Source organism: Terrapene carolina, unplaced genomic scaffold (genome assembly GCF_002925995.2).
Source record: "Terrapene carolina triunguis isolate 2854851 unplaced genomic scaffold, T_m_triunguis-2.0 Scaffold58, whole genome shotgun sequence".
Lineage (NCBI taxonomy): Eukaryota > Metazoa > Chordata > Testudines > Emydidae > Terrapene > Terrapene triunguis.
Genome location: NW_020664409.1, coordinates 49,161,925 through 49,189,531, shown reverse-complemented (window position 1 = coordinate 49,189,531; position 27,607 = coordinate 49,161,925). Strand labels below are relative to the sequence as shown.

Sequence of the window (27,607 nt, the reverse complement as noted above, 5' to 3'; positions counted from 1 at the left end):
AGCATGTATGCAACATGCACAAGCACACTGGAGGCAAGAGGGAAACGGTCCAACAATTAGAGAGGCCACATAGGCCCCCAGAAGTATGTCCTTGTATCCTCTTTCCCTAAAAGGGGCAGGAGAAAAGTGGAATGAGAGGACAGAGGAGGTCAAAAGGCTAGAAGGTAGTAGGAAGGAAAGTTGATAACAAGCAGGGAAAAACAAAAAGGTTAGTAAGTGGAAGGGCACTAAAATGTAGTTGGAGGTGGTGGTAGACTACATCCGGGAGAATTTTCTGGATAGGGTCAATTCTATCCTAAAAACTATTGTGAAAAATGGTGAAGTTTGAGTCAAAGGTAGGGAAGAGATGCAGGAGTGGACTTGTTTAGAAAGGGAGCAGGGTTATCAGGTTTTAAAAAACAAACAAACAAAAAAAACCCCAAGCTTATAGGGCAGAAAGGCTGTATGGGAGCCTAGACTCTCAGCAGAAATGCTCTATAACATAGCAACAGCAAACAACCAAAGCTGTGGATTTGGGATACCAGGGAGAGAGGAGGAAAAGTGCAGCAGAGCATGTGGTAAAAAGCACTAAAAGGAAAGGCAGCGAGAAAGGTAATAAGAACTGCAGACTAGTCAGTTCAATCACATCCGTTAGTTCTCCATTCCCAATCAGACAAATGCAGGGAAGGAACAAGCAACATCCAGGAACATGAAGTGGTGATAAGGAAATATACACAATAAGAGCAATGCTTAGCAAAGACAAGGCCAAGGGTCACCAATACACTCAGAAGGCACACAAAAAAGGGGACATATCAGACAGGCACTAACCATGCAAACGTGAAGAAAGCCAGGATGAAGAAGAGCTAGGCTTCTAACAGAAGAGTAGTGAGAAACAGCAGCCAATTGCAGGGAGAAACTGGAGACCATGAAGTGTTGCCAGGATACACTAGTCCATTACATTACAGACAAAAGCATCCATCCTATCAACTGGAACACATATGCAGCATGAGTGGAAGTCAGCCAAGATATTCTTGCTAAGTCCATTGCAACAGGAGCCTTAACGAACGGTTCCACATTGTCGAAGTTGCTCCCTCTAACAGAATGGGATCACGGCTCAAACTTTAAAGCCAACACTGGGAGATTTTCTTAATGTGGTAAGATAAGGTGGTTGATTAGGCAGGTGCTTTATGTACTATACATGCTCAAGTTGTGGCTTCACAGATTTTTTTTGTTTTTTTTTTTTTTTTTTTTTTTTTTAAGTGCTTCTGGTGCTGATTGAAGGTTCCATAGAGAGGAGGAACTGGCTACACACAGTGCTATTAAATGCACAAAATAAGATTTAATATCTTATCTTACAGTAATTGTAGGTTAAGCATTTTCAGTCAACAGTTATTTGTTAATATCTATTACTATTTACCTGCTGGCAATGGTATAAAAAAGTATTTCATTAAAGATAAACAGTTAATCAGAAAGCACGTTATTAAGAGCAATGGCGTTCAACTTCTTCCCTCACAAGCCTTTCCCTAGAGAAGCAGATGGCTACTGTACAAACCTGATTTATTTTTTTTGCTTTAACTAGAAATTAGTTTCCATTGAAATCCATTTATGTATTTTTTCCTAGTAGTAGGTTGTATTGTTTGGATTTTTTAAGTTGTAACTTCAGTGATTGTATTGTCAGATGCCTCCAATTAGAGCGGTGATAAGTGTGACTCATGTCAACGTTGGTATTTTTACATAAATATGAAAAACCCAGAATAGGGACCTGCTACTTTAACCATTATGCAAAACAATAGAGTAGTAGTTATTGGTTAAGTTGTACCAAACCAGTCTTAGTTCCTCTTCTTCTGTAATTCTCACTCTAGGCAGCTGCTCGGTCCCCTGCCACAGATATGCCTCTAGGCCAAAACTTGTTTTGAAGAAGCTGTCAAATATCAAAGGCCAATTATGTGGTATTCAACATTAAGTGAAAGTTTAAGAATTACTTCCATAACTGCCTCGAGGCCATCTCTGTACATGTCTGTAGTGACCCTTTTAGGCACATAGTAATTACTATTTATTTGCATCATGGTAGCACCTAGAAGACCTACTCTGACCAGGACCCCATTGTGCTAGGTACTGTACAAACAGAAGAAAAGCTGTCCCTGCCGCACCATGTCCCCCAATCCTCCAAAGAGCTTTACAATCTAAGGTAATGTTCTTTTTTTGGTTGGCAACATCTTATGATTAAATAAACAGACGCAATGTTAAAAAAATTTAATGCCTAGCTGACAGAAATCTTCATATGTACATAATATTAAATAGTAAACAATAAAGATTATGTGATCAGTATGGTGTTCCTCCTATTGACTTCAATATATTCTCTCTCTCGTCTGCTGTAGGCATATTTGGTTTCACACCATCTCTTCTCCTTTGTATCATAATGGCATGCTGTAAACAGAAGAAAGTGAGTATGAGAACACTAATTTCTCAGAAGTCTCTGCCTCTAATTTAGCTCCTAGTGAATGTACTTCTGAGAAGTACTTTATAGCAGAAACTAGGTACTTAAAATCTGATTAGTTGATAACTTCAGTTAAATGCACTGGTATTGGTTAAGTAACATCAGATAATCCACCTTATCGTTTCAGTAGACGGTGAAAGCAAATACTTTTAAAGAACTACAGTATTCTCATGGCAATGTCAGATTAACTGCATAATTGTGCAACCTACCAAAAAAGCTGTTTGCAGACAAGTATTATTGAAAGTCATTAGCTAAAGGGTGTTGCTAGTACAGCACAGAAGGAGTGATTTCTCTGCTGCTATTCCCACTGCAGAATGTTTTGTCTGAACAAGAAAAAGCTGGAGTTAGAAGGAAACATAAGTGGCAGCAGCAGAACACCCCATGGGGGGGGGGGGGGGGGGGAGTTATGATTTATTAATAGGAAGCAAGATGAAGTGTAGGAGAACAATGTCAGGGAAGACAAAGGGTAGGTCTTCACTACCGGCGGGCAGCGATGGATCCAGTGGGGATTGATTTATCGTGTCTAGTCTAGACGCAATAAATCGATCCCCGAGTGCTCTCCCGTCGACTTCTGTACTCCAGCTCGGTGAGAAGCGCAGGCAAAGTCAATGGGGGAGCAGCAGCAGTCGACTCACCGTAGTGAAGACACCGCGGTAAGTTGATCTAAGTATGTTGACTTCAGCTACGTTATTCACCCCCAGTGTAGACCAGGCCAAAGTGAATAGAATGGTGAGGGAAGTTAACATAGGAAGGAAAACTCCCTGATTATATTGTTTACAAATTTTGTTCTAATATATCCATGAGATTTGGGTCAGGATATAGTACCAGTACTAAATTCTAAGGATTCAGAAGGAGACTGGGCGTATTTAACACTGTAAAAAACATTTGAGTAGACCCACTCAGATTTGTAAAAAAGGACAAATATAGCAGTTTAAGACTTGCACTTATGCATTACTTTAATGTCTGAAAATTACTTAGTATAGTCATTGTTCTTAAAATTACACTGAGGCAAAACTAAAATTACTTTTATTCTTTCATTACTGTTTTAGCACTATTAAAATGAAAATACTAGAACCTTAATACAGGTCAGAGTATTGACAGTATAAACTGGAATTATCTAGTGCAAAAAGTTTGATTAGTGTTAGGCATTAGTTACCAGGATAAACCCAAAGGACTGTTTTGTTAAACCAAAATATTCTGTTTGATTGAGAATTTTGCTCAAGCCTACTTACCCAAAATTTTCTGCAGTTTTTGTACTTTAAAAAATAAGAGGCACACATATCCTTTCTGTAGTTATTGTCATCCATACATTGTCTAGAGGCATCTGTTTCCTTTAATATGGAAGACATGTCACACTTAAGAGCTGGTGGGGATAAATATATTTACACATTTTTAGTGTATTATTTCATTCTAAAAAAACCCCAAAGTATTTTATAAATTAAGATTAAGGGAGGCAGCCAACCTGTCTAAGTGCTACAAACAATAGTTGGGGAAGTAGAAGGAGAAACTTTGCATCAAGGATTCTAGGGCAAACTCTTGCTCTTACAAGAAGGGCCAGGGAATCTAAAAGCAAAGACTTCAACTAGGAGTTGTGGCTGCTCAGAACCTCTGGGGGGAAAAAAATCAAGTCATCCATCTGCAGAACGCAGATAGAACTTCTGTTTGGCTCTTTCAAAAGAACACAATAAACTGCAAAACACTTGATTTTTTTTTTTAGGTAATTAAAAGAGAGGGGAACAAATCAAAGCTACAAGGATTTAAGTCTGTCCTTGAAACCACAATCAGAATTCCAAACCTGATAACCAGAAGCCTACCTCATCCATTCATGAAGAGCTATTAGTTTCTGAACTTAATATTTTCAACTTAAAAGGTCCAAATATTTCTGATGTTTACACCCACACATACACCCCTTCAGAAGGAAGATGAAGAATTATAAACTACTTGCTTTTAGAAGGAACTATCTGGGTAGTTTTCATACCCCTACAGTAATGCATCTTCAGATTAAATCATAACTGACCAATCTTACCACTAGACATGGATTTGTATCGTGGTCTCTAAGTCGCTGCACATTTCTGGACATCCTAAAATGTCTTACTGCAACTAGAAGCAGGAAAGAAAGAATTTTTTTATATTTGACCCTCGAGTGCCATTAATGTTAAGAGTCTCAGTTTGAATTTCCATTTTAAGTGGTTTAACACAGAAACCTCTACCATAGTACATACATGCAAGATCTGGCAGAGATTTTTTTTAAAACATATAATTTAGAAAAAACAGGAATACAGAAACTTGTTTGGTTTTCTGTATACAAGAGGCCTGGTTTTCTACAGTATTAGGATGCTTCATGCTACTCTGATAGTACAAAGCAGCTCAGACCAGTTTAGCAAGCCACTAGGATTCCATTTTCCTAGCCATGTAGTAGCTCCTATGCCAACTCCTGACTATCAGTGTAGGGATTTGGCTGAGGAAAGGGGTATGTCTCACATAGTCCTACACCCCCAAAATCCCCAGATACTACAAAAGGCCCTGGGGACTTTTTACAGCCACTGCATATTTAGAGAACTCTCAAACTGCTCGAATTTAAACTGGTGACCAGACTAGCACCCAGATGGCACAGAACTGAAAAGGAGTAATGTGCACATGCAACCCCTCCTAGCTTGGGTCAAGTGCTTCTTGGTCAGTCCACAAGAATCAGGGCCATAGTGGAAACTAGGCTTTGAGTACAGAAACATCTAGACCTACTACTATATTACCAATTAGTGACATGTTTGAGACACAAAAATGGTTCCTTAGGGAAATGTCCACTTATATCCTACTTAACCCACATTTAAGAATCAGATTTTTAAACAATGATTACATACTAATATTGAAGCTAGTTTCTAATTGCTAAACCAGTGTGAAATAAAGTAGAAAACCAGTTTCAGTTTGACACTGAGCTTCCTACTTGATCTCAAATATTATTTTTCTGCAAAAAGCTGCTGTTAAAGACATGCTTAGAAATACAAATGTCATTTAAGAGTATCTACAGTAAAAATAGCACCCTGTACTAATTCTGCTTATATCAGTAACAAATCTATTTAGTCCTTTTTAGTGTTCTTACCACTGCAGAGCCAATACATAGGAGGTAGTGGGATTCTAGTACTTTTTGTAAATGAACTGAACTGTTAAGTTTCAATTGCAGGCCAAATTCTGCCCTTAGTTACACTTGGGCAGCCTCTCTGAAAACTAGGTTGCCCAGGTGCTTCTGAGGGCAGAATTTGGTTTCCTAATTTGTTTGGGGGTGGTTTTATTTACACCACAGGTAATTGTGTACAAGGGAGAAACAGCAGCTTCAGATCTAAGACCAGAGTATACAGTTGGAACATGTTTTTTAAACAGCGTTTGAAGTCACTGAAACAAGCATGGAACTCCAATGCCTTTTTAATAGGCACTTTTCCACTGGAGAATCACACTTTAGAACATTGTTTCTTTTGAGAAGCATTTGAACTCTCAGATTTTAGTGCTGAGGGAAGACGGCATACAAGTTAAAAATATTAATTCACATACTGAAAATTTTTTTAGCAACTGTTTTCACAGTGAGCTTGACATTTTAGCTGTATTGTAACTTTGATCTGGAGCTAAATATTCAGTTTCTTAGCTAGAGCAAGAGTGTTTTTGATCACACAGGGTTTAAAAATAAAATGGATGGACACTAACAGTAATGCTAGTTCTTAGATAACCAGGGATTGCGGAAAAGGTCAAAAGAACCTACCATATATACTCATTCATTAGCCCGTTCATTTATAAGCCAACCCCCTAAGATGGTTAGGTAAAAACAGCAAAACCTGTATGACCCTTTCATAAGCCGACCCTATATTTCAGGGGCTGGCAAACTTTGGCTTCCAGCCGTCAAGGTAAGCCGCTGGCGGGTCAGGATATTTTGTTTACTTGGAGCATCTGCAGGCATGGAGCCCCTCAGCTCCCATTGGCTGCGGCTCCCATTGGCTGGGAACAGCAAACCGCGGCCACAAGGAGCTGAGGGGCTCCATGCCTGCAGGAGCTCCAAGTAAACAAAACGACAATGTATTAGATATTCAATTCAATGATTCCAGAGAGTATAAAATCATCAAATTTTGGTATAGACCCATTTATAAGCCGACCTCCGCTCTTCGATGCGTCACTTTTTTTTTTACCAAAACCATTCAGCTTATGAATGGGTATATAGGGCACATACCATCTACATAATTGCTATTAACATGAAATTTCAGAGGTTTGCCCAAGTATTACTTATAATTGGTGTGTTGCATTTATTTTAGAAAAGCAGGATCAATAAGGACACATTGCTGGTATGCTTTTAAGACCATCTCCATGAAAGTGACCTTTCAATGAAGAGGCCGAAGGTCACTTACTGGAAGCAGATTTTGTCTAGTGTTTACACTATTAATGTCAGTCAGTACACAAATGACTAATAGCTCACTTAAAGCAGAGATATTTCCAGTGCTTGTCAATCTGTCCAGTCCAATTGACAATGAAATGTAGAAAGTGTATTGTTTGTCAATTTGATGTTTAAAAAGTAGGTTTTGTTCTTATGAAGTTGTTTAGTAATTTGGTTTAGAATGTGCAAAAACTAGTCTATTTGCAAAAATACTGAGCACTACTACAAAAAATACTTCGCAGGTAAGGGCACCATGGAAGATAATGTGATGGCTCTTGAACTGAATTTTCTATAAAGTGCTTCAACAACATTAGGAGCACAACCCACTATCAAGCCTGACAGACAGGTAGGTCACATGCAAATGCTACTACTATTTGATTTAGTTAAGTTAACAGGAAGTAATCACTTCCCCCCTCCCCTCCGATTTTTACACATACACAGACAGACCCTCCTGCTTTAGGAATACAGGGCCAACCCCAAACACATCAAGGGTTTGTTTATACTACAGTTTTTAATTATGTTTTACTAAATTAGTGAACAGTTGTAAATAACAGCACAGACAAGGAAGATATTTGTTACAAGTTCAGTTTAACCCTAGGGCAGACTTTCAGCTCAAGAGCCATCAAGCTATTTTCCAGGGCTCCCACTACTGCCAAGTGTTTCAGCGGAACCTAGTAGTCAAGCCCTAAAACGGTCATTAACGAGGAGGGCTGAATTAACACCTCGATCTGTGAGAGCGGAGGAGGCTACAATAGGGGGCTGAGTGGTTTAGGGGCAGCCCCTCGCCTGGCCTCTACCGTCTCAAAGCGGGGACAGGAAGGTGCCTCCAAAAACCTGCTTACGGGCAAGTCACTTTCTCGGGCGCTGCGCTCCGGGCACCTGGCGGGTCTCGGGAGGCCCCAGGCTCCGACCCCGAGCTGCCCCCAGGGACACGCAGCACACGCTGGGCGCCCGTCACACGGGAGCCCGGGGGCCTTTTACACACTTGTTCCCCCGTTTCGCCGGCAGAGGGTCGGCGCCGCTTCCCGAGGGTGGGAGGGGGGCAGGGCACCGCCCGCAGCGGCGAGGGGCTGTGGCGAGCGGAGACACCGCCCCCGCCCCCCTGTTTCAGTGACAGCGAAGCCTGAACTCCGCTGCAGGCTCGCCCGCCTCTCCGCCCGGGCCCAGCTCCCGGGGGCGCCCCCTGCCGCCAGGGCAGCCGCGGAGGTGAAGCGAGCGGGCCCCGCTCCTGCTCCCCACCCTGAGGCGCGAAGGCAAAGCCCCGCTCCCGGAGCGGCGGGTCCCCGGCCGCCGCCCGGGCCGGGCTGTAGGGGGAAGGCAGCGCGGGACACCCGGGCGCGGACGTCCCGGCGGGGGAGACCGGCCCGCGGCACCCTGGCCCCGCACTTACCTCACGGGCGGCTAAGCAGGCGCGCGAGCCCCGTCTCCAATTCGAAAGACGTCAGCGGCAGCTCGGGCGGCAGCAGTTATGTAGGGGCGCAGCCTAGCCCGCTCGCGGCCCCGCGGCTCCCCCCGGACTGACACCGCCGCCGCCCACTCCCGGCTCCCCGGCCGGCTTGAGTGACAGCGCCGAGCCCGCGGCCGGGCCGCCAATCCCCGCTCGGCCCCGCCCTCCCCCGGCCTGAGCGGCGTCTCCTTGCACCAATCAGGCGGGCGGCGCGGGCCGCAGGCGCCTCCAGCGGGGCGCGGCCGGAGCCCTGAGTGACGGGGGGAGGCGGCCAACCCGCGGCGCGTGTGGGCGGCGGGCGGTGTGGGCGCGGCGTGTGCGGCAGGCTGGGCTGCACCGCAGCGCATACACTACAATGGCTGCTGGAAAGAGGGGAAAGCAAACAATTTCCAGGCCCGCCGCGTCCAGCCCGAAATATGGGGAAAAAATTACAGAAAAATCGGAGAACACTGTAAAGGGTGGAAACGGGGCGCAGAGGGGATGCTGAGGCTCCCGCGGTGAGTCTGCTGCGGGTTTGGGGGGCAGGCGCCGGGGTTTAGCAGGGAAATATCAGGGTTATTTAAATTATGAAGGGGGAGGAGGAGAAGGAGGAGGGGGAGCGGAGAGAGGAGCAGCAAGCAGCGGCAAGGAAAAGTTTGTGTTAATCGCGCCCCCTCCCATCTCTGAGCTGCCCCCACCATCCTTCTGGGGACCCCAAGGCAGAAAGTAGGGGAGAAAAATAGATAGTCTGGAAAATGTATTTTGTAAAAATATATCCTAGGAGTTTAGTCCCCCCCCCCCCTCCTTCTCCAGGGTCTGTGCTGTGAATAGAGTGACAGCAGCGAGAGGGAGCGGAAGACATTAGAGACCGTGTTGCCCAAAAATGAGGGAAAAATTAATATAAATTCACCCGAACTATCAAACCAGGCGCATTTTGCACAAAAATTTCCCGGGTGGACCCCACTCTCCAGTGTTTGTCCTAGGAAGTAGGCAGCTCAATCTTTTGGGGGGATCTGGAGTCACTTTGTGGAACTCAGCCCCCCTTTCCTTCGGGTTTTTTTTTTTTTTGGGGGGGGGGAAGACTACAGTTTTTCCTTTCATAATAAAGAAGATAATTTATCTGCTCTCCTCCCTTCGAGTCGCCCAGGAGCCTTTTGCTTCCCTCATTCGAGTATGTTTAGAGGAAAGTGTGAATCCAAGTTAGTGCTGAGTGTTGTTGCATTGGGGAGAGGGGTTTGTTAACTGAAAGCAGGAGAGATCCGGAGAGAGAGAGCAGGGACAGCTTGTTGTCAGTATCATAAACAACCAAAATGGAGGGAGAACTGAGGCATATAACAAAATAAAAATTAGAAAAAAATTCCCAAAAATACTTAAAAAGCGGGGCTGATCCCCCTTTTCTTCCTAAGGGTAACGGAATAAACCCCGTGTCCTCGCATGCCCCTTTTAACGTTTCAGGGAGCAAGGAGTTAATATTTATTATTTTTTTTGTTGATGAATTCTTTGGAAAGGCAAAAGCCTCTTATAACTCGCCACCGACAATAAGAAAACGTGAAAATCCCATTCAGATGAGAGAGGTAGGGGGAGATGGTAGTGCAGAAACTACATAACTTTGGGGTAATGTGAAGTGATTTTTAGATAAGATAAATGCTATATTTGCTCCTTTATAACTTCCTTTTTAATGCTCTTTGTGTGCGGGTGGTTTCTCTTTTTCTTATTTTTTGGCCGGAATGTAATGCCTTTGTAGTGTCACTTTCCTGATCTAATTAGGATGTGTGAAGCAAAGAGTAAACCTTTCCGGTGTATAAAGTACATTTTCGTTGCATTTGAAATTCAAATTTTACTTGTGACTCCATCCTCTATTTAAACTGGATTCTTCAGTGTAGTGTTGGATTGGAACATTTCCTCAGAGAGAGAGAAAGTAAGGGCACCTCTTCTGGCGTAGAGGGCGCAGAGTAAGGGCACCTCTTCTGGGGATGCCTGGTGATTTCACTGGCATGCTTAGTTCACCTGTTTGTGTCCCATAAAGAATGTATTCAGCAGCCTTCTTGTTTTATTTATATAAAATGATGCCTCATCTTGCATCACATTGAAGTTAATGCGAAAGTGCTGCTGATGTTGGTTCCACGTGGGATCAGGGACAGAGCAGGGCATTTTAAAGAGACAGCTTCTCTTTTCTTACAGTTATCACCTATGCAGAACCTCTGCCTAAAGCAAAGGGGTGGTTCCGTTTGTTTTTAAGATAAAGACATTAAAGTGACCTGTGTATGATAAATTAATGCCACATAATAGGGATCCACTTGCAGATTCGTTTGGATCCAAGCATTTCTTTTGTTGTAGCAAGGCTTCAGGAGAGTTTTCTTAATGCATTAGTTAAAATGCTATGTTTTGGAAACGATTTTGGAATGGATGTTGCAGAAATTAAAAAGTCTAACATTAATATAAAAATAGTATACTTCTACTAGTTCTCAATTCCTTGAAAGGAGACTAAAGGCTATTGTGTAACAAAATTTCATAGCCATCTTGTAAAAAGTTATTAAGTGCATAATTTTCACTTTGAGTAATTTCAGCTTTATGGGGGACATATAACTGTCTGTTGAAAAGCAGTGCAAAGCTTCTTCTATATTTAAAACCTGTGAACAGTTCCAAAAGGTTTAGAAAATAGTGCAGTAACTGTTTGCTTTTAATTGGCCAGACTAGGGACTTTTTACATGTACACCTTAGTTGTGTAATTATAACATCTCTTGAAAAATTACCTTCAGTTTTTTACAGAATCTTAACGACACTCAAGCTCCATATATATACATTTAACATCAGTATGGTAGCTGGTACAGATTCCTGCTGTATTTTTAATTTGTAAATATTTAACTACTATGATGTGAATTGTTCTACTTGTCTATATGCCTGTTATCTTGTATGTATTTTAGTTCTCAGTAAGACACCTAACTTTCAAAATTCTTAGCATAACTTCTTAATATACTAATTAGATATCTTATCAGAAATTATTACATTTTTTCATTACAATTGCTTTGTTTGTGTAGCCTTTATATTCTAAATTAAAACTTAAATACAAGGAATCCACTTCCGGAGATAGGAGGAGGGCTGAACTTGTAGGGAAGCCTTTTCAGCAAATGGCTTCTTTTGCCCTATAGACATTAAATATAAGTTGTTATAGCCCACTGTGTTCAATAGCCTTTGCTTACAAGTAATCTGTACCTTTATTGTAAATGTGACTATAAAACTATTGTTGACTGGGATAGGCTTGTGGTTACAGATTTGGAAGAAATCACAAAGTTTTCCAGTGACTCACAGCTTTGAAAATTAAATCACATCAACTATTCTTAGGCAAGAAAAAAGCTCATTAAGGGGGAAGGATTAATCTGTTAGCATGAAGGAATTAAATTGTACATTTTTACAAAACTGTCTTTCCATGTTTTAGAGATCTTTCATATATTTACAAAAGAATTAAAATTTAGAAAGGCCTCTCCAATTATTTTTCCATAAACCTTTTCCTTTTTTGTTGATTAAAGTTATACTGACATGAAAAAAACAGAAATTTGACAAAATTCTTGAAGTGTCATATGTTTATTTAGTGTAGTGCAATTTTTTAGTTCTTTAGTTATACAGAAGTAACTTTATTACACTAGTTAATGATACTGAAAATAAGATATATTTTTTTAATTTTAAAATAATGCTGCATTGATGATAATTGGAAGTATTTAATGTAAGACATTTCATGTATTTGGAAACTTAAATTATCATTTACTTTTTGTAATCCTGAATATAGATATAGGCATTGTTCATAACATCAAGTGTGGTGTAACAGTTGCTGAGTATCTTTCTTGACTCACAACTGCTTATTGTGAAGTGAATCCAGTCCACCCAAGTGTAGTACAAAATTCAGTGGGGGAAGATATTCAGACACTCTAATTTGGGTTTTATCTATATTCTATTATTCTACTTGATTATGTGGTAAATGTTACTTGATAGTATTCTTTATATCCCTAGTTGCTCTCATTTTGTAGAATACTGAATTATTCTTAGAGTGATGAGGTGATGTTTGGTAGAAATAAAAGTAACATTTCAGGGAACTGAAGCTTTTAGAATTTAGATACTCCTTTTTCTAATATCTATAGCTCTGACTTGATACATGATAAATCATTTGAAAATTTGCCCTTTAAGTACCTAAGGAAATAAATGTTCATGGGCTGTTTGTTGTTGGTAAAGTTGTCCTAGTTTCTGTAGGTAAACTAGAATGTTCTAAATGCATTAAAAGCTTTTGTAGGCATTTATCTATCCTATCAGATAATGTTTGCGTAGTTTTTATTAGCTACCCTGATTCTAAAATTGTTCAACAAATGCAAGAATATAGATTCTCATACATTAAACTTTTCTTGCACACTTAATCTAAGTATGGTTCTTGGCATGCACACTTTATTTAGTAAATTAGCCTGAAAAATGATTTTCCCCAAGTACAGATCTTTGAAATTTAAATTACAATTTTTTTTCAAGTTTTTCATTTATGTAATACAAAAATTCACTGCATCCAAAATGCAACTACTTTAAATGGTCATCCATCTCCAGAGCTATTGAGCCAAAATGGTGCCCTTAAGTCTCCTCCTTTCAGTGCAGTGCAGATGTTTTATAAAATGAATGGGATAAAGGGGGTGACTACTTACGGTCTGAATTAACCAGTATTGTAATGGTTTTAAATGATTTTACTGAAAGACTTGTTTTATTGCAGAATCTAAAACCTAAGGTTTTTATCTGGTATCTATAGCATGTTAGATCTTAAAAACTAGCTTTCATGATTAGAGAAATATTGTTAGGAAGGCGTCCTAAACAAGTTAATTTGTTTACCAAAGGATAATATTTTGGAAAATGTAAAACATGTAACAGTGCTTAAATCATCCTCAGATGCATTGTAGTGTTAAAAGGAACTAGCAACTGCCTCTTCTGAGGTGACAGAATACTTGGTGAGAATATCCTCTTGAAATAGAATAGTGAACTTTTAACTTTCTTTACTTTTGATATTGCATATTTCTATCTGCCCAGTGAACTGCTAACCATCTTTAACCAATTACCTAATGTTTAGGTAGCTTTAGGGAACTATTTCAAAATAATTCAAATATGAGAACAAAGTAACATTTCATATTGATCAGTTGTGAAGTAAGTGTTTTGGAGTTCTAACGTGTGGCAGAAGATTGCTGCATTTAGCTAGTAAAATATCTTGCTAATAAAATAATGTGTGTTTTTTCTGTTAATCAAAAATCACATCTAGGACTTAGTCAAATGTTTATTGATTTGTAAATTGTGCAAACTTGGGGCCTGAACTTAAAACATATTACTTATAACTCATTAGACCCGCTCATGCAGGTTCCTTTACTTTAAATTATTTTAATGTAATGGGGAACATAATTATCTATTATCTACAGTTGAATAGATTGCAATTAATAATGGATTTTAAATGACCAGTTGTCCACAGAACATCAAACATAACTACACCAAATATGAAAAGAGTTCTAATTGTTTTGCATTACAATAATTAGAAATCTGCAACTATGAGAACCTAATAATGAATAGACTTGATCATAATAATGCCATGTTAAGTTCTGTTTTCAAGTATATTAATCTGCTACTTGGATTCTTTTCTTCCCTCCACCCTCAAAGTGTACACCTGTCATTCTCATCTTTTTAGGGCATATTAGCAGAAACTCCAAGTACAATTTCATATTTTAAAAAAAAGTTGACAAGACATGCTGTAATACTGTAAAAAACCCAAAATCGTGATGTGACACTACTTACAAAGATGGGGCATTCTCACAGAATATATTAAAATTGTTAATATTTAAATAGTCCCTGGATAACTTGTATACAGAGTTACCTCAGGATCATGGTATTAAAACTGCCCACAGTGAGTGAGGGGAATCTGAGATGACTACATATGAAGTGTGTGTGCATACTTGATCATTGAGAAGTGAGAGAGCTTATGCAATTATACTCATGTTAATAGGATAAATTAACTTGTTTTGTAAGCTTTCCTAATATCTCTTCTTACATTTTAAAACACACTTATCTGTTTAGAATCTGAATAAATTTTGTCCAGTATATTTTAATAAAAAATAAATGGACAAAATTCTGTTCTCAGATGCACCATGAAACCCTGCTCATTTCAGTGGAGTTGCATAGGTATAAATGAGGGTAGGGTATGGTCCGATGTTTATGATTTTATTTTTTTAAAAGAGATAACGAGAGTTGTCAAAGTAATACAGCATAAAAACAAAGACTAAAATAGGTAAAACAAGTGAATGTACCCAAGGTAGTCAATAATGTATAGAACAGTCATTCAAAACTATGAAGTAAACTAACTTTATTGAATTGTAAGAAGTTAAATGGGAACCAGAAGAGCAAAGTTTAATATGACAATAGAAAGAAATGAAGAATTACATATGTAAAGGAACTTGGAAAATACAGAAAGTGTCTGTTAGAGTAAATTGAATTGTTATAATCTTCTTTTGCACTTAACATGCCAAATGCCTCTCTGAGGAGAATATCCCTAGAAATCAGATTAGAAAGTGTTTAATGGGAATTTTGTCATACTTGTTTTGAGTAATGTTAGGGTAACTAAAAATAATTTCATGTTTCTGTAAAATACAGGTCATCTGGTTGTGTAGTTTGCATGCTGATAGCGACCTAGGATTTTCAAAAAATGTCTTTTAAAATCTTTACTATCACATATACTATAATTTAAAAAAAATTAATGGAAAGTTCTAGTCTTATGTCTTTTAATGTGGGGTCAAATTTAATATTTTTAGACTGTCAAAAACTTGAGATTTTTCATTAATAAAATTTGCATAGTAGAATCTTGCTTATTCACATTGACCAGGGATCCCATTCCCAGTTACTGAATTGTGCAAATCATAAAGCAAGGATAACGCATCACAAAGCTCATCTTGTTTGTTGATTTGACAAGTGCATACTGTGGTGTATCTAACTTATTAGTAAATGTTCTGTAACATATTTTGAGAAAGCATTCAAGTCTGAATTAATGAGACATCACTACAACATCATGCTATTAAGCCTTTGAGAAGTGCAAAGACCATTTCTTGTATGCAAATTAGTGTGATTTTACAATACTACTTTTCATAAGCCAGTGCTTAGTGTGGTATACGTATTCATCATGACTGTTACCGATTTCTTTAAAAATGAGACTTTTCTGATCTGTTAGGGAGGATGTTGCAGTCGTTGAGTTATGTGTAATATAGGAAACTATTCCAGACTACTAAGACAGACCTTTTGAAAAGGACCATTTAAAAAAAGAAAAAGAAAAAAAATTCTATCCCAGAAGTAAAGGAGTTCTGGCAGTTTAATAATAAACTTGAAGACTGTATATTTAGTAATAAAATATATTTAAGACTTGGTAAATTTTTATTATTTCTTAAAACTCTTAATATAAATAAAAATTCCTAAAGTGATATTAGTTGTACATTTAATAAAATTGCTTAATCTCTAGCAAGTACACTATTCATCACTTGTAAGTATGGATTTACATTTTCATACTCAATATCTAAAATTGAAAAAATTAACCTTTACAGCTTGCAGCTATTCTTGTGTGTTTAGTCAAATGGTATACTACAAAGGGGTTCATATTCTCTGCTTGCTGAATATTATCAGTTATTATTGTCCATTTCCTCCAAAAAGTATTTTAAACAAAATGAATATTAAGCCAAATGAGAACAAAATACATGAAAAAGCCCTTAGAATTTAGCACTTTGTCTGAAAGCCAAATATAGATATTGTCAAAGCTGATTTTGTTCACTGGAAGATATTGTAGTTAATGCAGATTTAATTGATCTCATCTAGGAGACTTTAAGAAACTGTGAACCATGGAGCTTAAAAAACAGCTCAAACATGGCTGATCGCAGTAGGTGCCAGTTTAATATGAATCTGCTGGATTTTTCTTAGTGACTTGACATAATTTTCTTTAGTGTCCTAATACTGGGATTATGTATAGACTAAACCATTCTAATTAATAAATATATTATGGGCTACTTTTCAGTTTCAGAAAGTAATAAAAATATTGTTGCACATATGAGTGCATGGTATTACTACATACTGTTTTAAATGGTGTTTAAATACAAGTATAAGCATACCAATACAATGAAATCGAGAGGAAAGTTATTCCTAAGTGATAAAACTTCATGATTTGTTACTTAAGACGTTATTGATAAGCATATTATGTTAATCTAGATGTTCAGATTGTTCTTTATGATGTAAAGTTCATGACTGTGGAAACTGCCATAAAGAGTTCATATAAAATAATTATCTAGTGTTCCCCTTTCTTTCTGTATGCTTTTCCAATGTAATTGCTTCCTTATAATAATTTTTGAAGATGTGTTGCTTTGTGTAATACGTTCATGTATGTTTCTCTTTGGTCCTGAAATCAAAGTCAAAAAGTGGTCTTGACTTTTATTCTCTGTTAGTTTCTTCCTACGCATGACATCACTCGTGCTGATAGTATTACAAATATAGAAATTGGATTGTAAGCTAAAATGAAAGAGTAACTATCACTGGTATTTGGGTGATGGGAGCAAGCCCAAACTGGATGAACGTTGATACTAGCCTCTGAGAAAGAGATGTGAGTTCTTGCAGACTTGGAGTATTCCTTGCAATCAAATATATGATGTATTATCATTTCCCATAGGAAATACTTGAGCATGCTCATTGGTACCAACTGCTGTAGAAAGCAAACAGAAAAATAGATTGTGGTTTTAAAAAAAGATGCACTATGAAATACATTGCTTGGTAAGTATCATTTGTATAGGTAACTTGTTTCCCTGAAATGTAATCAATTTTACTAGCTTTGAAAATTGGACCACTCTACAATATTTTTTTAAAGAGAGAAAGTAAGCTAAATATATCTTGGATAACAAGTAGATACAGATGGTACTAAAAAGTCAGTGTGTTCATGTAAATCTAACTTGATTCTCTTTGTTAAATTTATATGCTGATTTTTGAGTAATCTTTAACTGAAGAGTTTACTAGTTCAGTTGTTTGCAAAAGAAGTAGGGGTTGTTTGGCATATTTATGAGTCTCTTCTATTTTTAAGATATTTTCATGGAAGTTTTTAAAATCTTGAATATAAAAAGAGGTTGGATTTTTCATGACACTTGGTGGGAGGGGCACTCTAGCTATTTAATCTGGTAGGGATAGACATTTTGAGAAAAATGAGGCCCAGCAGTTTTTACTACTTCAATCACACTGTTAGTTACAGCCATGAAGCTCTCAATATATTCAGTTAGCTTGGGTCAAAGTCCACAAAACCTGCTTGGGCAAGTTGATGTCACTAAGAGTTTTGTCTCAGTAATGACTTTAGGATTGTATTCTTTGTTCCTCATAGGAGTGAGTGACAAGCAGATGGACACCTCTTCGTTGATATAGATTATACAGTATTAAGCTTTCTTCCGATATATGTGTACATGTTTTCTGAAGAAATTAACTCATTATGTTAGATAACCTATTTTAGTGATAAATCTCTTTATTCTCTGAATTAACAGAGGCTTCTTTTATGTCCAGAGTTTCATGTTAAGAGCGTTGTTAAGCTGTGCTTGAATATGATTAAATAATCATTTCTATCAAACTGTCCTTTTAGTGAAAGGGTTGATAACTTCATTTATGGTTTTTAGTAAAGAAAAATAAGACAGTCATCTCTTTGAGTAGAAGTGGAATACTCTAAAACTAGCTCCTTAAGTAGTACTTAAACTTAATTATATTCAGCTCTCATGACAGTTGTGGGAAATGTGCATTGCAGAATGTAGGGCTTAGCTGACTTGTGAATTCTTCCCTCCCAACACATGGTAAATAGGTGGCCCCCAACTTTTGCTCCTCCCCCCAAAAAAAAAGCTTTAAAGGCACTTTATTTGCATGAAGTGACTCCCCAGTGCATGTATATCCAGCCTTTCTGAATCGGAGGCCTTTGCAAGAAATTAAAGAAACTAAAGACAAAAAGATGTTTGCATCTCTTAAAGTTTTAATGTGCTATACGTATTTGTAAATGCATGCTGTGACTTCATATCAACTCAGCTATTTAGATTGGAAGACAGAGAACAAAATATATGCACAGCCTGTTGTGTGCAGCCATGCAGTGTATGACAGTGCCCAATTATTTAGCCCAGTTGTCCTGCCCTTTTGCCCAGGGAACTGAGGTTGCTGCCTTTAGATGTGAGTCTATTTCATATGTTTTTCTGCATTTGATAGGCTTGTTAGTAGCTTAAGCAGTTTTGTTTCATGTGACTGCTTACAAGGTGCAGTGGCAAGAATAATATATGGTCTGATCTACAGAACTTTTAGACAAAAAATACGTAGTTTCCCTTTGTGCCCTCAAGCAGTAAAGCCAGCAGCTGTTCTTCATTGCAAGCCAAAAAATATCCAACCACAATTAAATCCAACCAGTACTCCCCTACCTCACAAGCCCTCTCCCCTTTTCATTCCCAAATTCTAAGTAAATTCATAGTCATTACAGTATGCCCTGCAGATCAACAGTTTCATGCTGTTTCAGTCCAAGGACTAGTTTTAAAATAGTGAGCACCTGCCAGAGAACACTCTAATGACAGCTCCCCTTCTCTTTATACCAAAGGGACTACCGTTTGCATGTCTTCTGATTGTGGCATGAGAAGAGAAGCCGTGTCTCAAGTAGGCAAGAACCAAGTCATTTAGGGCTTTATGGATCAATACCAGTACTTCAGACTACATTGTGAACCTAATCATCAGCCAGGGCAAATCAAGGAACACTGGTGTCATGTGCTTCCAACAAGATAACACAGCAACTTGGTTAGTAAATAATTTAACAGATTACCTCTTTCCACAGTGATGGGATGGGCAAGGGACTCTTCTTCTTTCTTGCCACTTCCCTGTTCAGGAGTGGTGACTTTTATAGTCTTCTTCCAAAACTCATAATTGTATGCCTGGCTACCATGCAAATTAGTGTCTCTAAGGTCTGCCGATATCCAGTCTATGTACTGAGTCTTTGGCCTCCCCCTTGGTTGTCTTCTGTCCACAATTCTGAAGCTACATATTGCTACAGCAACCTTGTCTAGCCATGTGTTAATGCTGTATTTTAAGAATCCTCAAGAAGTTGAATATTGATTTTGAAATTATTTTAGATTTTTTTCAAATTTCAGAATAAAAAGGAAATATTGAGTGACGTTATTAAAGTTAGAAACACTTAACAAATTAAATACACTATATACTCTGAATATTTTTCTAAACAAATTTTAATATATGTATTGTGTAGCTTGAATTGATTGCACAATACTATGGATTGGATGTAGAATAAAAACTTGTTTGTTAAAATTACTGTACTCAGTGTATTTGCCTTCGTTGGAATGTTGTTCTGTGATTGCATCATTTTTAGTTTATACAGCATTGTGCTAATGTCTTATTTCCCCAAATGAATTTAATTACATTGTCCTCCCTCTCTGATTATTGTATGTAGCATGACTGATTCAGCAGATCAAAAGTTATGTTTATTGGAAAACAGGATTAATATTTTATACTTTTGCTAAGACCACTTTAAAATAGCCACATCAAAGATTATGCTTTTAAGTCTAATGTGCTAATCTATTAAACCATACATCATTCTGTGTGGAATGTTTTTAAACTGAGGCAATTGTCTCTTACAACGGTTTGTCTGAGTGGTTTCAAATTATTACAGAAATACACTTATAACATTTGAACTGTATGGGGATAGAATTGTGTTACAGGGTTTCAATAGGATGCAGTGAGTGGTAGTGCCAATTTAACAGTATTTCCAGGAATTGTATGAAATGTATAGCTCAGCGTAGTTTGGCTTACATTAAGGCATTCTGGATATTGCAAACAAAATTATTAAAACCAGTATTTTTTAAAAGCTAAATTTGTAATTGGCAACTTGCTGCCGGTAGACACTGAGATTCTGCCCACTATTTGTACCTTCTCTCAGGTGAGCAGTGAAGTGTTTTTTATTTTAAATGAGTTATATGCCTGAAACCAAATATCTTACATTCTATATTAAAATTTTTCCAGATATATTAGAGTTTTGGAGGCTCATCTGAAGTAGAGTTACTGATCCTGCTCAGAGTTCATCTTCCATATTTTTGTTTCTTTCAATCACATATTCCTCTTTCTAATTTTTGTAAAAGTGTCTTCTGTTGCTGTGTAAAAGACCCTCAACAAACATCATGGGGAAACAGTGAAACGGACTATGCACAAAATTCTGAGAAATGCATAAAGTACAAAATTAGATATTTTCCTCATCTTTTGACTTCAGTAATTTTAAGTGTTACTTGTAACAACAGTAAATTAAAATATTGAGGTTGGTGTGCCTTTCTTTTTTAAGATGACTGTCCCTTTAAACTAGAACCTGCAAGATGTTAAGCTGTTTAATACAAGGACATTTGCATGTACCTAAATTAATTTAGATTGCAAAGTCTATTGAAGGAGCTTAGCAAGAACAGTTTTCATTCTAAATTATCGTCTAACAGCAAAAGGTAGAATATCTGAGAAATGTTCAATTAGTTATTACTACTTGATAGTAGTAGTAGGCTGTCTATAGGATTTAGTAATACTAAATCACAGGTTAAAGTACATAACTTTACTCCTGGGGGAATTCTGTGCCTAAAAATTCTGCACACAATATTTTAAAATTCTGCATATTTTATTTGTCAGAATAACACTACATAATCACGCCAGTGTCAATTATTTTGGTAATATATTTCAGAATACCTATCAGCAACTATGTCTGTAACAATACAGACACAAAAAAATTCCTCCAGGAGTAGAGTGTTAAGGAAACCCCTATGACAACCCACTTCCTGTTTCTATGCCCCTTCCCCCCAGAGACCAATAGGAAGGCCAGATACCTACAGCTCCTCCCCACCAGAGCCCAACTACGGTCCCCCTCTCTCCCAGTTCAAACACTCACATGCACCCCTTACCGCCCACCACTCAGAGTGGTGGGGTGCCCCCAGCCCAGATACTCTCACCCCCCCACCTGCCCCCCCCCTCCCCAGGGATCCAGAGGGAGAAACAGCCTGATGCTGGGTCCTGGGCTTGTACTGAGTTACCTGCGTGGCGCCGCCCTCTCCTTCCTTGAGGGTGTGCTGGGAACTGCAGCTGCCAGGAACCCTCCAGCTCCCCCCCCCTTCCCCTGGCAGTGTCTTCTATTTGTGAGCTGGGCTCTGCTGGGTCCAGTGCCCCCTAGTGGTGGTCAGCAGCTCTGCTGCCCATTTCAGGGGGGCAGAAATTCTGTGCAAAAAACATTAATTTCGGTGCCAATTCTGCATTGCGCAGTGGTGCAGAATTCCCCCAGAGTAAACTTGGAAGTCTTCCTGCTGCCTGATTGGTGAGCTGTCATATTATCCACAATGGTGTGCTATTGCTAAGAGGTCTGAGGAGCATATAGAGCCAAACTCAGCCTTATTGTAACTTCACAGAAACCAGCAGTATTACACAAAGGATGAATTTGACATATACTGCGTACTAATGTACTTCACTTCTTTTGAGCAGTACTTCACTCCTCAGAGCAGTGCATTTTTAAACTGAAGAAAATTTCAAATAAGCCTTACAAATTTTCCTAATAAGTAACAAACTCAACTATGTTTCATTATTGTTTTATTTCAGAGCTGCACCTACATCCACAGCATTGTGTTGAATTAGTGATCACCTTCATCCACAATCATATGCCACTCAGTTAGGAATCACAGAACAGTGAGGGTTGGGGAAAACGTGGGAGACGAGATAGAAGTATTGGTAAACATTTGAAGGTAAAGCCTCAGTGCCCATGCTGGGAAAATGACAAGCTAAGAAATGTTGTTCTAAAAAGTATTTTGTTGTAATCCTATATCTGTTATATGTGAAAATACTACATAGATTAAATTGTGTTGAGAGGGATATAGATAATTTAAATATTTTTAACTTTAGTCATTTTATAAACCAATATCATGGTGTTATAGCAGAAGAATAGCAAAAGACAGATTATTAACCAAAAAACCTATGTAAAACAAATGTCTCTAAATAGGCTGTTGAAATAGGATTTGTCTACACGTACAGTGATGCAGCTACGCAGCGGTAGCGCTTCGGTGAAGACAGTATTACGCCAATGGGAGAGCGTAATCCATCTCCGCAAGAGCTAGTGAAGACTTCCCGTTCACATAGCACTGTCTAAACTGGGGAGTTAGGTCAGTATAACTACATCGCTCAGGTGTGGCTTTTTCACACCCCAAGTGACGTAGTTTTACCAATGTAAATTCTTAGGGTAGACCTGGCCTAAGACTATTCCCAATACACATCCTGAACGTTTACAATTTAAAGCCTTGATGGGAAAGCCGTTGCATTAAGCTGTTCTGTTTCAAAGCTGTGCAGCTAACCTTTCTAGCAGGTAGGATGTTTGGTTCTTCTAAGATTATATCTTAACTCAAGCTAATTCTGCAGTAATCTACACTCAAATTAACTCCTTTCTAGTTAGGCTGGGTCTACACTACAGCGGGGGTCCGACCTAAGATACGCAACTTCAGCTACGTGAATACCGTAGCTGAAGTTGCGTATTTTAGGTCGGCTTACCTGGCGGTGAGGACGCGGGAAAGTCGACCGCTGCCGCCGACTCCGCTGCCATCTCTTGCCGAGGTGGATTTCCGGAGTCGACGGCAGAGCGATCAGGGATCGATTTTACCACGTCTTCACTAGACGCGGTAAGTCGATCCCCGATAGACCGATTGCTACCCGCCGGATCGGCGAGTAGTGAAGACATGCCCTTAGGTTAGCTAAAATGAGAACGGCCATACTGCAAAATAACACTCGAGCAGCACAGTGTAATTGGATTAATAGTAGAGAGTAGCTGTGCCCTAACTGCATTACTGGCTTGAGTGTCATCTGTGCTTAAACTTCAGCCTATGCTCTTTATGGTCCAGCTAGCTTGAGTTAGAGATATTTGTGTGTGGACAGGATTGGGTTAAGGGCAACACTTGAGTTATACCTTGAACTAACTGCACTGAAGACAAACCCTAATATTAACAAGTGGTGTATATGTCACTCCCTAAAGCAGCAAGTGGAGCTATCTCAGTTCGCAGCTCTGCAGCAAGATTACAGAGAACTGCTGTATGCACATTCCCTTACTAAGCAGACAGGATAAATGCTAAATCAAAGCTTTTCCCAAAAAATAACTAAAGTGCATTTACTCAATAAAAGAATGATATTGGATAAACTTAGAATGGTAGCTGAGGGTTTATCTGTCTGGTTGGCTTGTTGGTTTCTTTGTTTTTGTTGAGGGGCAGGAGGTGTTAGGAAACTTAAGACTGACTCACTTCTCTCAGGAGCTTCTTTAGGACATTTGTCCTCTCTCAAACACACTCAGTAATCTTATATAAAATTAAAGTAGACCATTGCTTGTTTGCAGACTCTAATTCATCAAATAGCAGTCTCTCTGCCAACCAGGAAAGACTCCCGACCACTGTAGTGAATGAGATTTCTTAATAATAAGACTTGATTGTTTAAAAAAACAAATACTTTACAGTATGTTTAAATCATGAAGTATTATTAAAATGATCCAAAAATTGGCAAAATAATAAACACAGATTCCTTTTACTTGTTCACTTGCTAATTTGCAGAAGTATTGTTCATGATGGGCTTCCCAATCAGTATGAACTTAAGAGGTTAATGTGTCCTCAGAGTTTCCTGACACATTAATCCATGCTAGTATAACATGTATTATCTTTACAGAGATTGCTCAACATTTCCTTATCTTAAAAATATCGTAGTTTAAATTATTTTTATTAAGAAACTTGTTTCTTAGGAAAACTATTAAATACTTCTAAATACCTTGCCCTTTATATCTAATATTTTTGCAACTAAGGCTTGGTCCACACTGGGGCGGGGGATCAATCTAGGAAACGCAACTTCAGCTACGAGAATAGCGTAGCTGAAGTCGACGTTTCCTAGATCGAACTAAGTTTACTTACTGCGGGTCCACGCAGCGCAGGCAAGCTCCCCCGTCGACAGCGTTTCCTCCTCTCGGCGAGCAGGAGTTCCGCAGTCGACGGGGGAGCGCTTCTGGGATCGATTTATCGCGTCCAGATGAGACGCGATAAATCGATCCCAGAAGATCAATCTCTTCCCGCCAAATCAGGCGGGTAGTGTGGACCTAGCCTAAGTATAGATTTTTAATTTAGTATTTGTGGCTGTATTCTCAAATTGCCATATTGTTACATACGTCTATGCAAGTAACATAGGCCTTAATCCATTGCTGTACACCTCACCAGAACTAATTTCAGTCAAAAGACATAGCTTGATTGTCACAGTCCAGGGTGAGTTTGCAGTTAAAAACAGCACAAAAACCAAAAAAAGAGCTAGCAGCTCAGGGGGAAAAACCCATAATTTTACTTGTTAATTGACTAAGTTTGAGACAGAAAACAGGACGTGAATGGGAGGCTTCAATGCTATTTTTAGTCTCCATTTTCAGAGCAGAACTGTGTTTTTAAAGACAAGAATCTACTTACTGAAAAAGTTTATATTTAAACAAGACATGACAGGCAACAGTTCAAGCCTGTAATAAACTCATTGCAGTGAGGGAAGGCCAGGAGGACAAATTAGGTTTTTTTGTGTTTTGTTTTTTAACAAATGTGGATTGAACAGGTTGCTTTTCTTTCTTTGCTACTTAATCGCTGCTTCTGAGAGTTTCACCCTCTTTTTTTCTTTTCTCTTATTTAATGACTTCTTTTCCATACATTATTATTCTTTCATGCTTTATTCCAAGACCTATTAACTTTTCCTCCTTGACTGTTGCATACATACCTTTAATATACTAAACAGGGAAAACGATAAAATAGGGTAAAACTGTCCAACAACTTTGTCAGCGCCTAAACTGCCCTTTCAAAACATAATCCATTGATTTTTAAATTTTTGTTTTAAAAAAACTCTCCTCTTGATCTTTCTTTTACATCCTTTTACATAGATTTAATCATTAAGAAACAATGTCTTCAATATTTGTCTGAAATATTTGATTTTGTAAATTTCCATTTATTCCTCAATTCATCCTGTATATTCTATTTTTATATATATATATATATATATATATATATTTATATTTATTATTCACCATTTCCATTGATTTTTTTCATTATTACCTTTGTGTTAATATATATCTTTTTCCTGTGTGAGTTTATCTCATTTTTTCACTTTCCTCTGCTCAGATAGAGTATAACTATCTCCTCCCTCTCAAAAGAAAAACATTAGGGCCCTGATTTCTGTTCTGCTTAGCTCCACAGTGCTACCTGTCATAGGAGTGCTATGTAAAAGAGAGGTAGGTGTGTGTGTGTAAATAGTTAGTGCTAAACACTATGCAGTACTGTTTTGGGGTTTTTATAGGAGCAGTACAGCTGCTTTTGTTGCACTCTAGTGGTGTAATTAGGGCTGTCAAGCGATTAAAAAATTAATCACAATTAATAGTGTGATTAAACAACAATAGAATACCATTTAAATATTTTTGGATGTTTTCTACATTTTCAAACATATTGATTTCAATTACAACACAGCATACAAAGTGTACAGTGCTCACTTTATATTTATTTTTGATTGCAAATATTTGCACTGTAAAAAACAAAAGAAATAGTATATTTCAATTCACGTAATACAAGTACTGCAGTGCAATCTCTTTATAATGAAAGTTTAACTTACAAATGTAGAATTATGTACAAAAAATAACTGCATTCAAAAATAAAAGCATGTAAAAGTTTAGAACCTACAAGTCCACTCAGTCCTACTTCAGCCAATCGCTCAGATAAACAAGTTTGGTTACAATTTGTGGGAGATAATGCTGCCCACGTCTTGTTTACAATGTGACCTGAAAGTCAGAACAGGCGTTCGCATGGCACTGTTGTAGCCAGCATCGCAAGATATTTACATGCCAGTTGCGCTAAAGATTCATATGTCCCTTCATGCTTCAACCACCATTCCAGAAGACATGCGTCCAAGCTGATGACAGGTTCTGCTCGATAACGATACAAAGCAGAGCGGACCGACGCATGTTCATTTTCATCATCTGAGTCAGCTGCCACCAGCAGAAGGTTGATTTTTCTTTTTTGGTGGTTCGGGTTCTGTAGTTTCCACATCGGAGTGTTGCTCTTTTAAGACATCTGAAAGCATGCTCCATACCTCATTCCTCTCAGATTTTGGAAGGCACTTCAGATTCTTAAACCTTGGGTCGAGCGCTGTATCTATCCTTAGAAATCTTATGTTGGTATCTTCTTTGCGTTTTGTCAAATCTGCTGTGAAAGTGTTCTTAAAATGAATATGTCCTGGGTCATCATCCGAGACTGCTATTACATGAAATATGTGGCAGAATGTGAGTAAAACAGAACAGGAGACATACAATTCTTCCCCAAGGAGTTCAGTCACAAATTTAATTACTGCATTATTTTTTTTTAATGAACATCATCAACATGGAAGCATGTCCTCTGGAATGGTGCCCGAAGCATGAAGGGGCATATGAATGTTTAACATATCTGGTACGTAAATACCTTGAAACACCGTCTACAAAAGTGCCATGCAAACACCTGTTCTGACTTTCAGGTAACATTGTAAATAAGAAGTTGTCAGCAGTATCTCCCGTAAAAGTAAACAAACTTATTTGTCTTAGTAATTGGCTGAACAAGTAGGAGGACTGAGTGGAGTTGTAGGCTCTAAAGTTTTACATTGTTTTGGTTTTGAGTGCAGTTATGTGTAACAAAAAAAATCTACATTTGTAAGTTATACTTTCACGATAGAGATTTCACTACAGTGCTTGTATGAGATGAATTGAAAATACTTTCTTTTGTTTATCAATTTTATCAGTGCAAATATTTGTAATAAAAATAAATATAAAGTGAGCCCTGTGCACTTTATTCTGTGTTGTAATAGAAATCAATATATTTGAAAATGTAGAAAAACATCAAAAATATTTAATACATTTCAATTGGTATTCTATTGTTTAACAGTGCGATTAATAGCGATTAATCGACAGCCCTAGGTGTAACATACCCTAGAATCATGGGCCAATCAAAGTGGGAGTAGATATCTTGATAGTGAATGATGGATGATCGGTCATGAAGGGGCCCTGAAAGTGAAGACAAGCAACTTATATTTGATGCAATAGAGAAGAGGGAGCCACTAGAGGAATGCAGAGGGAGGAGTGACACGTTCAAAGTGATGTGCTAGGAAAATGATATCTGCAGCAGCATTTTGAATGGATATGAACAGGGCAAGATTGCATTTGTCAAGGCCAGAGAAA

General features: G+C 38.3%; 2 protein-coding genes across 6 annotated transcripts in view; one reads left to right on the top strand and one right to left on the bottom strand.

Moving 5' to 3' along the window:
* Positions 1-2,217: 2,217 nt before the first annotated feature.
* Positions 2,218-8,386, bottom strand: CHCHD7 (coiled-coil-helix-coiled-coil-helix domain containing 7). Of its 2 annotated transcripts, XM_026662120.1 has the most exons (5): positions 8,278-8,386; positions 4,503-4,576; positions 3,709-3,807; positions 2,686-2,799; positions 2,316-2,406 (listed from the first exon to the last, which is right to left on the bottom strand). In XM_026662120.1, the coding sequence occupies exons 2-4, from the start codon at positions 4,554-4,556 to the stop codon at positions 2,728-2,730; spliced, it is 225 nt and encodes a 74-aa protein (XP_026517905.1). In that variant the 5' UTR covers positions 4,557-4,576; positions 8,278-8,386; the 3' UTR covers positions 2,316-2,406; positions 2,686-2,727. The 2 variants fall into 2 exon arrangements, with proteins under 2 accessions (XP_024054043.1, XP_026517905.1); XM_024198275.2 differs by lacking the exon at positions 2,686-2,799 and having other exon boundaries at positions 2,218-2,406; positions 8,278-8,384.
* A 325-nt stretch (positions 8,387-8,711) lies between these two features.
* Positions 8,712-27,607, top strand: part of PLAG1 (PLAG1 zinc finger) — a 51,425-nt gene continuing 32,529 nt past the window's right edge. For 2 of the 4 annotated variants that reach the window (XM_024198279.1, XM_024198278.1), the window contains exons 1-2: positions 8,712-8,831; positions 18,947-19,140. The gene's annotated coding sequence lies outside the window, so the exon portion shown is untranslated. The remainder of the gene's footprint in view (positions 8,832-18,946; positions 19,141-27,607) is intronic. The other 2 variants (XM_024198282.1, XM_024198277.1) reach the window with 1 other exon arrangement.

Excerpts from the sequence above, each read along its gene's own strand:
- CHCHD7 (XM_024198275.2), bottom strand. The coding sequence starts at position 4,556 with ATGTCCAGAAATGTGCAGCGACTTAGAGACCACGATACAAATCCATGT. Across the intron at positions 3,808-4,502 it reads ATACAAATCCATGTCTAGTG|GAAACAGATGCCTCTAGACA; the intron begins GTAAGATTGGTC and ends TCCATATTAAAG. Across the intron at positions 2,407-3,708 it reads AAAACTGCAGAAAATTTTGG|CATGCCATTATGATACAAAG; the intron begins GTAAGTAGGCTT and ends TTCTGTTTACAG.